We start from the raw sequence: 9,995 nt of genomic DNA, 5'->3' as shown, positions 1-9,995 counted from the left end.
AAGGCGGCCGTTCGAAATGTCGTCGCTCTTCTCGTAGCTTTTTGTCGCAAGAATAGAATGTACACTCACCACTTGCAGTCGAACAAAAATCCCTCGGCGCGTCCGTTCCGTTGGACCGGCGATAATCCACGTGACGGATGCAACAAAGATGCATGCAACGCGATCATCGCGGGACACTCACGCGCGTGATGCAACACATGCATGATACATATGCTTGTAACGGCGCACGCGATTTTACGCGATGCAACGAGTGAAGGAATAACAAGAAAAGAGGAGAGAGAGGCACGTCGTTGACTTGACGCATGGACGAAAAGCGCGGGGAACGCGACGCGCGCGACACACGTTCACTCACGATTGCTTCGCCTCGCAGAGTTGCAACTCGCAGTCGCGCGTGCCCGACTGTCCGCTCATCACCAACTCCGAACAGTCTGAACCGCGAACGTTCTCCGAACCCGAGCCGAGCAGACCCGAGCTCCGCTCCGAAACCTCCGACTTGCTCCGACTCCTATCTCGTGCATCTCCGTACAGCTTCGCCTTTTCCTATCCTTCTCTCCTATTCTGCTTATACTACCGAGCCGTTCGATATTATTCGGTAATACTCGGCCACACTCGACGCCGCTCGCTCCCAAACTCGAAACACAAACCAAACGAATACACGTAATCCATTTGAATTTTATACAAGAAGAATGAAATCTTTCTTGTACTGTATTTAATTCCAAGAGAAAGAGAGATAATTTACAATGTATGTAAAACGATTTTTTATATGAATTAGTTATTATATAAAAAAACATTCGTTCTTTATTGCTCTTAATAAATTTGATAACAAAATATTTTTAATATCAAAAAACTAAACATATTGTAATCATTTAATTTTTAATAAATCTAAAAATCTATTAATAATAATTTATATAAATAAGTAAAGAAATTCGTTAAAAATAATTTCTATCTGTAATAAAAATCATCATTAATGGAAACGGAAGAAAAATAAAACTAAATAATGAAAAATGTCAGCTTATTAGTGTAAGCTTATTACGGAAATATTAGAAAATTAAGACAAAGTCTATATAGATAAAATGTAAACTTTTTATTTTCATATTTCCGATATTTTCATATTTTTATTCAAGCATATCACATAACTTTTTTATTTTTATTGTCTCCGTTTTCCATGTGCGTGTCTTTCCTTAATTCATAAATCTATAAAAAGAAAACATAATGATTATCTAAATATCGCAAACTGCAAAGAAACAAGTACCGTTTCTCTTTTCTCACCTGTACATATGCTTCGGTAAGAGTGATCATTTGGGGTAAAATTTGTGTGACGTGCAAATCTTGCAATTCGTACCATTGGCCTGTGGCTTTATGCAAAATATGAACTCTATATGTACCTTGTCCAGGTTCACCATCGTGTACTATATTGGCTACTAAGTCATACGTTGTATATGGATGCTTGGCTTTCACTTCCGATGTTAAAATATCTCCAAAATCGACATTTCTGTCAACATAATCAAGATTTATAATTAAATAAATTGTTAATAAATTTTTTAATATACAATAGTATATGAAACGAGAAAATATTATATACTTACTTAACAGGAAAATTCACAATTGTTGGATTTTTTTCAACAAAGAATGTATTTTTTGTGAATCTCTAAAAAATTCAATAAAAAATTATCAAATAATGCAAAATATATCGACACTAATAGTAGATATAAGATTTACTTTTATATAAAGTATGAGATATGGTGGTAGTTCGGTAATCTCAAATCTTTTCATGAAATTTTCCTTGTAAGTTTTATATTCTTTCTCAGTGACGGCGTTAAATTTATTCAGGAGCGTATACAGATTTACCTGGATGAATAAAAGAGCGATTTTTTTATTTCTCTGCTACATTCCATTTATATGATCAATATTATATGCATATAACAAAATACCAACCTGTGGAATAATATTCTCTGTAAATTGATCTTTAAATAGTGGAGGTGGCGGAAGGTCGCAAGTGAGATATAAAAATGGACTTTCCGTCACAGTTTCACCATACTCCACCGTGTGTAACAATTCACTTCTTTGGCTCTCCTCTAATTCCAATGGTGGTATTTTTCGTGTATATATTCGCATATGACCCAAAAATGTTTTATAAATGATGCTAGAATCACGCTTTTTTGTACCATTTAATGCCAGATGGAGAGCATTTAAGAACCATGATAAAAAATCCACAGGATCACCTAAACATAATCACTTATTGATAAAAACACTATTTTATCGCGTAAAAAAAATACAAGTTGATAAAATCTGTTACATACCTTGCTCTGTGAACTGAAATCTTTTCTTGCTCCACAAGACTACCGCTTGCAGCATTTCGTGTGGGCTTACGTGAGCTTTAAAATTACGTGGGTTCCATAATTTGCGCATAAGTTCTCCAAACCTTTGTACCAAGAGATACGATGAATCACCAGGTGGTCTCCTTACATGAGCATAATTAAATTCTCTTAAAAAGAAATCTCTCAAAGGTGTAACATGCGAGAGCGCCTATAAAAAAATGTTAAGATGACAAAATGCATAGAATGTCGATATTAATAATTATTTATTTAAAATTATAAACTACATTACTTGTAAAATGACATTGCAATAATCATTTGCTTTTATGTTATTCATTCCTACTATTCCTGGTGAATACATAGAGCCATCGATTGCTCTAGATTGTTTATCGCTCTTGTCTAGTTGAGTTATTTGCATTTTATCGAAAGTTGGATTTAACACATATTTAATATCATCCAGAGATGAATCTAGCAAACATATAAATGTTACTTGCTGAAGAATATAGACATAAAGAATGAATTTACCTACCTACTATCTCGTAATTATCTGGTAAACAATAAAATTTGAGCGTATGCAAATTAAGAAAAACATGATGACTCTCTGCCACGCTATGTGTGTAAGCATGAGTATTAGTGCCTCTGCCTTGGAAATATTTACCGCAAACCAGACAAGCATACACATTAATCCTAGATAGTGATACAGAACACAATTTCTCAAAATCAAAATCCAGAAATTGTCGATTAATCGTGTCCAAATACGGACACAATCGCGGCGCCTCTGATTTCGTTTTTATATACTTTGCAGTCTCTGTAATAAGAAAAAAATATGCCTATGAGATAATAATATTATAAGTTATGTTTTAAGTAATAAGTAAAAAGAGTGAATGTGAGATTATTTCACTTTCTTCATCGATTATTTTACTTTCTCGTTTTACTTTCTCAATTACATATCAATGCCCGTAAATGTATTATTGTACAAATTCATGAAAAATCAAGAAAACATCATGGCAAACATCATTTAACCTCAAACTGCACTTATTTGCATTTCATTAAAATCGTTATGTATCTAGAACGTATTGAATTTAAATTAACAATATAATACATCATACAAAATTGCACACATACTCACTTTCTGTTTCATTGTCCGAATCGCTTCCAGTATCGATCAATTTTCGTTTCAGAGTACTTCGTCTATCGGACGCCATTTCTGACGATTTCTAGTATGCAGTATGAACATCATTCACGTACAGACTACACATGCAAAAATTCATCTCTATGTGAATGTAATCTTTAAATATACTTAAACAAATTTGCACGATCATATATTAACGGCATCTCTTATTCACAAAAAGTTGATCAATTCAGCATTTTAGAGTTTAAAAAACATTGCGATATAAGGATCTCTTATCAGATATCGATTTTATTTTTCGGATCGGTTAATAAAATAATCATATAACGTAATGATATAATCATATAATCATATAATCATATTACGTAATAATCGAGCATATAATCCAATACGTGAGATTGAATTCCACAATTTCCGAATTCCAATTGCTCGAATCCAATCATCAGTGCATTGTGCGTGTAAGTTAAGTTAGGTTATGTTAGTTAAAGCACGTGGTGTTGGTATATCCCGTTTCATTTTTTAATTACATCTTTAACAACATCTTTAATTACATCTTATACACTTTCTACACTCAAAACTGAGATGAATGTATGTAATTTAGATAATTCTGCTCAATTTTGCAAAGGAATGGGAAAAAAACGAGATCTAAAAAGTGCAAATGCAGTGTGTTTAGTCCATGTGTGTGATGTGTGCGTACAACCGATGGCATAAATGGGATAATAGTGGTGAGTAGACAAAATAGACTGTAGAGGATTTCTTTTTATACCTATGCGTAACGGAATATTCTCGGGAACGTTCGGAAGCGTTTCGTAGATTTTGAACGAAATAACGAAAGAGAAAAAGATAGATCTATTAAAACTACATTAGTGTACACAAGTACGATTCCTGGATTTTAGCTGACCTGCACTTGCGGTAATTGATGATGTTTATCAGTTCGATCAGAGGAATCAGAGAAATTACAAAAAATATTATGCAGTTACTATTATCTTGAAGGTTGAACACAATTTTTATTGATATAATATCCGTATCTTGAATAAAACATTGGAATTGTATTTTATATATCTTTAAATTACTGACGCATTAATTAATACAGCTGTTTATCGTACACGTAACTTTTTAAATATAATTATTTCAATATAATATTTAATTCTTTCTTGAGTTTCTATATATATATTCGACCTTCGAAAAGTAATTATGTCTCATGCAAAGAGAACTAGAGCAAAAAGTGATGATTTGTCAAGTGAAAGAAAACTCAAACGGTCGAATTCAAACGTCGTAGATTATATGACACAAATACAAACGAATTTAAGAATTAAAAATGTAGATATAAAGGAACACACATCTGCCATATCTGAACCTGTTCCTGATACGAAAGCAAAAGAAGATACCTCTGAGCATGCTTCTACAATATCTATATTTATCTCTGACACATTGTTATCAATTGAACAAGAGCTTTGTATCAAATTGCAAAATATTACTTTTTTACCACCCATACAATATATTTACAATCCACTCGAATATGCATCTGAAACACATGCCATGTATGTACACAAGTATTGTACTGGCATAAAAAAGATCTTGTTCGTTGGTATGAATCCTGGACCATGGGGTATGTCACAAACCGGTGTACCATTTGGAGAAATAAATATGGTGCGAGATTGGCTCAAAATTTCTGGTCCTGTTGGCAAACCCTCAAAAGAACATCCCGACCGAAAGGTGGTAGGATTCCAATGTACACGCAGTGAAGTTAGCGGATTAAGGTTGTGGGGCCTCTTTCAAGAACTATGCGGAAATCCCGAGAACTTTTTCCGATATGCATACATGCACAATTATTGCCCACTGGCATTCATGGATGGCAAAGCTCGAAACATCACACCGGCAGAAATAAAGGCAATATTTATCCTGTTACATTCCTTTCTTCTTATGCTGAACTATTCTGTATTTTTCAGGGTGACGGACAAAAGATTTTACATGAGGCTTGCGACAAATCCCTGATAGATATAATACAACTTCTAAAAGTAGAGATCGTTATTGGCATTGGCAAATATGCTGAAAAAAGAGCACAGACTGCAATCCAAACAGGAGGTCTTCCAGTACAGGTAACATACTGCAGTATTTTAATAATAATAACATATATAACACAAGATTTATGTTAACTTGTACAATGGCTTTTTCAGGTGATGGTTCTGCGACATCCCAGTCCAAGAGCAGTAGGTAATCAAAATTGGAATGAAATAGCTAAGCAGCAGCTAAATGAGTTGGAATTACTCAAATATTTTGACAAAGCAAGTACTACTGCTGTCTAATTTTTCTGTTGCGTAAGATATTATTTATTAAAGATATAAACATCAGATAGCATTTTTTTTATTTTAAAATAACATTTTTTATAAAGAATAATCATGAAAGAGTTAATAATTTTATAGAAAACTGTCTTTAATATTGATTTTAAAAATATCTCGCCAGCATATAATACAATAATTAAGTACAATAATTTAGTATTTATTATGGATACTTTGGCATGGATGGATGTTGCATTACAAAAAGCTGAGGAATCTTTAAAAGCTGGTGAAGTCCCTGTTGGTTGTTTATTTATATATAACAACCAAATAATTGCGACAGGCAATAATACAGTAAATGAAACTTGTAATGCAACACGTCATGCCGAGATAAATTGCATCGACCAAGTCTTAAAGTTCTGTAAGGAGAAATGCATGGATTACAAAATGGTGTTTCGTAATCTAGATGTAATTGTCACGGTAGAACCATGCATAATGTGTATGTCAGCATTACTTCAACTACAAGTACGCAGTATTGTATATGGCTGTGCGAATGATCGATTTGGTGGTTGTATCAGTGTTCTTGAAGTACCAAAGTTTTACGATTCAAAAATAATTATACAGGGAAATGTAAAAGGAGAAGAAGCCATGAGGTTGCTCCAAAATTTTTATAAAGGTGTCAATCCAAATGCGCCTGAATCAAAAGTTAAAAAAGGTCGTAACACTAAAGGAACTTCGTCGACAGAGAACAATTAATGTTACAATTTTTTGTAATCCATTCATATGTGAAACTTTTTTATATATATTTATTTTTATATATATTTATATTACGCGAATATAAAGTATATTCTCCGTAATTAAGTATATAATATACGTTGCTCCGATATATAATTTTATTGCACTAAGTTTTTATAATTTTTTACATTCTAAATGTACAATGTACAAATAGAATAATACTACTATTAAATTAATTTAAATTAATTAAATTAGTATTAAATTAACATTTGCACATTTTCATTTTAATGTGTATGTGAACGCATGTACTTACATGTACATGTTAAACAATTTTCATATCATAGGGATACTCTTACTCATTTATACATTATATACATATACAGTTTTATATATTTGAAATAAATATTACTTACGCGATATACTTTTGATTTGATCATATGATCAATTGCACCATGTCTTATCTAATTCGCATTTTCCTTGATACCATCTAATAAGTAATTGATTTCTTAGTGTGTAGTTGTTCAGCATCATGTCCCTTGTCTGTAAAAAAATTATTCAATTACTTACAATCTAACCGATTAAACGAAAAAGTACGACTTACTATAGACGGTGGGAAAATTCTTTGAAAATCCATTCGATTTTGATGCTCGAGATAACTCTGCGATAAAATGAGTTTTATTTCTGATGTGAAACATGGTCGGCACAATTGACACTCTACGCGAAAGCAATCATTATCACATTTTTTACAAAGTTCTGGTAGCACTACGATATTTTTATTCGCTATTTCCATTTCTTCCTCTTTTTTATTTCTATAATAATATTAATTAAATATACCAATAAAGTATCTTTTTTTATGTAAATAATTTTATTTATATATTTATTTTTAGATGAGTAGAGATACATTTCTAGAAATAGTTATATACTTCTAAGAATCTTGATGTCTTTTTGATATATTTACCTTGTCCTCAAGGATTCTTTTCTGATTCTCTTGGCGATACCAACCAACGCAAATGTATTAAATATGACTTGTTCGTATAATAATTGATTCGGAGGATAATGTGCGGAAGACAGGTTCGGCGACATGTTTGCTTCCATCATGTAGACATTCAGATCCTCATCAAGGGCCAAGTCGAATCTTACAAGCTCGAAGAAATTTCTGCCATTGCCGAAGCGCTTGGAGACTTCTCTGATTTGCGCCTCCTTCATCAGAGCGACCTCCCGAATAGCGTCATACGCTCGGTTCCACATTTCTGCTGGATTTTTTCCTTGCTCCCTGACGTATGCATCAAATGAGTCCTTCATCGAGTACCCAAGTTCAACATAGTATCTCTTCAAGGATGGTATGTTCCAAATCGGTAGATAATCATCGCCAACCACATATTTATCCAGAATCTCCGGATCAAACGGATAGTATTCGATTGGACAGAAGCGGAACAGCACGTCGCCCTTATAAATGTACACTCGCAGCGGATCCACAGAGGTGATGACAGTGTACACGCCAATATCGAACTTGTAGCCATCCACGAGAAACGGCCGCTCGATAAACTCCTGGACGAATGTGCCGGCAGTGAAATTTGTATCGCTGCTGTGGCGAATGCGGATGCCACGATGATCATTCGACTTCTGTACGAACAGCTTTGCGGGATTTAATTTAGCATAATCGATGAAAGCTTGCTGGTCTTCAGGCATCTTGAATGCTGCTGGAATATACCGACCGCCAAGTGACGTCGACAAGTCCACTTTATTCGTGATATAGCCGCAACCAGGGAAATGATTAACTCGCTGATGTTGTTGTAATTTATTTAAGCTCGCGGATAACACTCGAAAAGGATAATCGTGAGCCCACAACAGATCCCAGTCGGATTTATTATTACCTTCCTGGAAACCGAGTCGTTGAAGTACTGAATACACATGCTTCAGGTAACTGGTGTCATTGTTCTTGGCATAGATCCAAAACTTTGGTCTAGTTTCATTTATAATTATCGGTTTCTCGAACAGATACTTCGAATGCATTTGATAACGTAGATATATGAAAAATATACCATACAGAATCAAAGGACCCATTACAGAAGATAAAATAATCTTCAGTACTGTCTTCATCTTCAAATTCATAATTTGTTTTTTCATGGTTTTTTCTACAACACAATTGTCTCGAATTTGCTTAGAACTTTTTTAAATTTAATTAAAGATAAAGTGTAAAAGAAACGAAATTTTTAATACTTTATTCTATTAATGAGTAAACTTTTACTAAAAATATCTTTAAATAAAAAGGAATTGATTTATACCTTTAATTACTGTTTTCTCTTCTGTCTAGAATACTGATTTATATATCAATTCGTCACTAATAAAAATAAATTTAAACAGTTTTTGTCTTGTTCTTTTTATCTTGTTTTTTTTCAAGTTTCTTTTCATCTGACATAATATTATTTTGATTTAAGTGGGAATTAAAATTAATCCATCTGTTTAGTCCACAAGAAATTTACTTGTGAACAATGAAATGCACATCATTCACATGTGAAAGTATGTACCGTTGTAACTCATCCCCGCTTCTCCAACCGCCTTCCACCATCCACGTGGGAGAATAATTGAAAAACCAGTTTCTCTTCATCATGTCATGTGACTATAATCTGTGACACGAATTGCAATGTTCATCGTAAAAATGATTAGAAATAAACACTTTCAAATTAATAATGTTGAAGTATAATTGATTTTAACATTGATTTTATAAACTTTGATTTATTATTAATTTGTAGATATAATTATCTTTTAATTGTAATTATTTTTAATGTAATTATTTTTATATGCAGATCTTATTAAATGCAGAAAAACGTTTAAAATCATAGTTGCGTTTAAAATCTTACTTATATATTTTTTTTATATTTATCCATACAACAGTTCTCTGAGGGATCTAGACATCTCCTTGGAAAGACATCTAGAGATGTCTAGATTCCTCAAAGAACTGTGACCTTTCAAGGATCTAGAGAATATTCTATATCCTGTCGCCAGAATATCGCCAGCATATCCCTCGGAGAACTGTGTTGTATAAATGTCAATTCATTTTTTTTATAGTCTTCTAATTATTTTATTTAAGATTTTGGTAATTTATAAAATAGTCATCAATTTTATATATAAAACGTTTATAAATTCATTTAATATTTTGGCGATGATTTAAAAAAAAAGGAAATATGTTATCTAATAAAATATATAAATACGCAATTTTAGATAAGATTTACAAACAATTCAAATCTAAAAAAAAAATGAGAAAGAATTTAATGATTATTTTTTACAATATTTAATGATTACTTCCATTGATGGAGTTTTCTGGCGACAGAATTTCTCTCCAATAACTGTATAATCAAATTTCTGTTTAATAATAATAATAATTATTTGTTTTTTTTTTTATAAAAAATTGCAATAAATACTTGTATCTTTTGAAAATAAAATTCATATTTGTGAATTTAAAAAAATTAACATAAATAATAAATATTAAGTTACACACACACACACACACACACACACACACACACACACACACACACA

The 9,995-nt window shown here is 32.4% G+C and overlaps 4 protein-coding genes across 4 annotated transcripts; 2 read left to right on the top strand and 2 right to left on the bottom strand.

Annotated features, from left to right (window-relative positions):
* Window positions 1-1,128: 1,128 nt before the first annotated feature.
* LOC105623390 (U4/U6.U5 tri-snRNP-associated protein 2) lies at window positions 1,129-3,520 on the bottom strand. Its single transcript, XM_012204784.1, has 9 exons — window positions 3,445-3,520; window positions 2,845-3,123; window positions 2,608-2,783; window positions 2,301-2,526; window positions 1,936-2,222; window positions 1,720-1,848; window positions 1,587-1,648; window positions 1,270-1,492; window positions 1,129-1,194 (listed from the first exon to the last, which is right to left on the bottom strand). The coding sequence occupies exons 1-9, from the start codon at window positions 3,518-3,520 to the stop codon at window positions 1,129-1,131; spliced, it is 1,524 nt and encodes a 507-aa protein (XP_012060174.1).
* Window positions 3,521-4,638: 1,118 nt separating this feature from the next.
* Window positions 4,639-5,750, top strand: LOC105623361 (single-strand selective monofunctional uracil DNA glycosylase). Its single transcript, XM_012204757.1, has 3 exons — window positions 4,639-5,334; window positions 5,394-5,543; window positions 5,622-5,750. The coding sequence occupies exons 1-3, from the start codon at window positions 4,639-4,641 to the stop codon at window positions 5,748-5,750; spliced, it is 975 nt and encodes a 324-aa protein (XP_012060147.1).
* Window positions 5,751-5,948: 198 nt separating this feature from the next.
* LOC105623389 (tRNA-specific adenosine deaminase 2) lies at window positions 5,949-6,476 on the top strand. Its single transcript, XM_012204782.1, has one exon. The coding sequence runs from the start codon at window positions 5,949-5,951 to the stop codon at window positions 6,474-6,476; it is 528 nt and encodes a 175-aa protein (XP_012060172.1).
* A 420-nt stretch (window positions 6,477-6,896) lies between these two features.
* LOC105623360 (tubulin polyglutamylase TTLL6) lies at window positions 6,897-8,874 on the bottom strand. The gene is made up of 4 exons (XM_012204756.1): window positions 8,831-8,874; window positions 7,414-8,595; window positions 7,057-7,264; window positions 6,897-6,995 (listed from the first exon to the last, which is right to left on the bottom strand). Exons 1-4 carry the CDS (start codon window positions 8,872-8,874, stop codon window positions 6,897-6,899), a joined length of 1,533 nt encoding a protein of 510 aa, XP_012060146.1.
* Window positions 8,875-9,995: the final 1,121 nt, after the last annotated feature.

This window comes from Atta cephalotes (genome assembly GCF_000143395.1).
Source record: "Atta cephalotes unplaced genomic scaffold scaffold00056, whole genome shotgun sequence".
NCBI classification, from domain to species: domain Eukaryota; kingdom Metazoa; phylum Arthropoda; class Insecta; order Hymenoptera; family Formicidae; genus Atta; species Atta cephalotes.
The sequence above is the reverse complement of the archived record's forward strand: the minus strand, read 5'-3'. Positions and strand labels throughout refer to the sequence as shown.

Excerpts from the sequence above, each read along its gene's own strand:
- LOC105623390 (XM_012204784.1), bottom strand. The coding sequence starts at position 3,520 with ATGGCGTCCGATAGACGAAGTACTCTGAAACGAAAATTGATCGATACT. Across the intron at positions 1,849-1,935 it reads CAGAGAATATTATTCCACAG|GTAAATCTGTATACGCTCCT; the intron begins GTTGGTATTTTG and ends TTATTCATCCAG. Across the intron at positions 1,493-1,586 it reads ATTGTGAATTTTCCTGTTAA|AAATGTCGATTTTGGAGATA; the intron begins GTAAGTATATAA and ends TTATGTTGACAG.
- LOC105623361 (XM_012204757.1), top strand. The coding sequence starts at position 4,639 with ATGTCTCATGCAAAGAGAACTAGAGCAAAAAGTGATGATTTGTCAAGT. Across the intron at positions 5,335-5,393 it reads TCACACCGGCAGAAATAAAG|GGTGACGGACAAAAGATTTT; the intron begins GCAATATTTATC and ends TGTATTTTTCAG. Across the intron at positions 5,544-5,621 it reads CAGGAGGTCTTCCAGTACAG|GTGATGGTTCTGCGACATCC; the intron begins GTAACATACTGC and ends TGGCTTTTTCAG.
- LOC105623389 (XM_012204782.1), top strand. The coding sequence starts at position 5,949 with ATGGATACTTTGGCATGGATGGATGTTGCATTACAAAAAGCTGAGGAA.
- LOC105623360 (XM_012204756.1), bottom strand. The coding sequence starts at position 8,874 with ATGTCAGATGAAAAGAAACTTGAAAAAAAACAAGATAAAAAGAA. Across the intron at positions 7,265-7,413 it reads AAAGAATCCTTGAGGACAAG|AAATAAAAAAGAGGAAGAAA; the intron begins GTAAATATATCA and ends ATATTATTATAG. Across the intron at positions 6,996-7,056 it reads GAATTTTCCCACCGTCTATA|ACAAGGGACATGATGCTGAA; the intron begins GTAAGTCGTACT and ends ATTTTTTTACAG.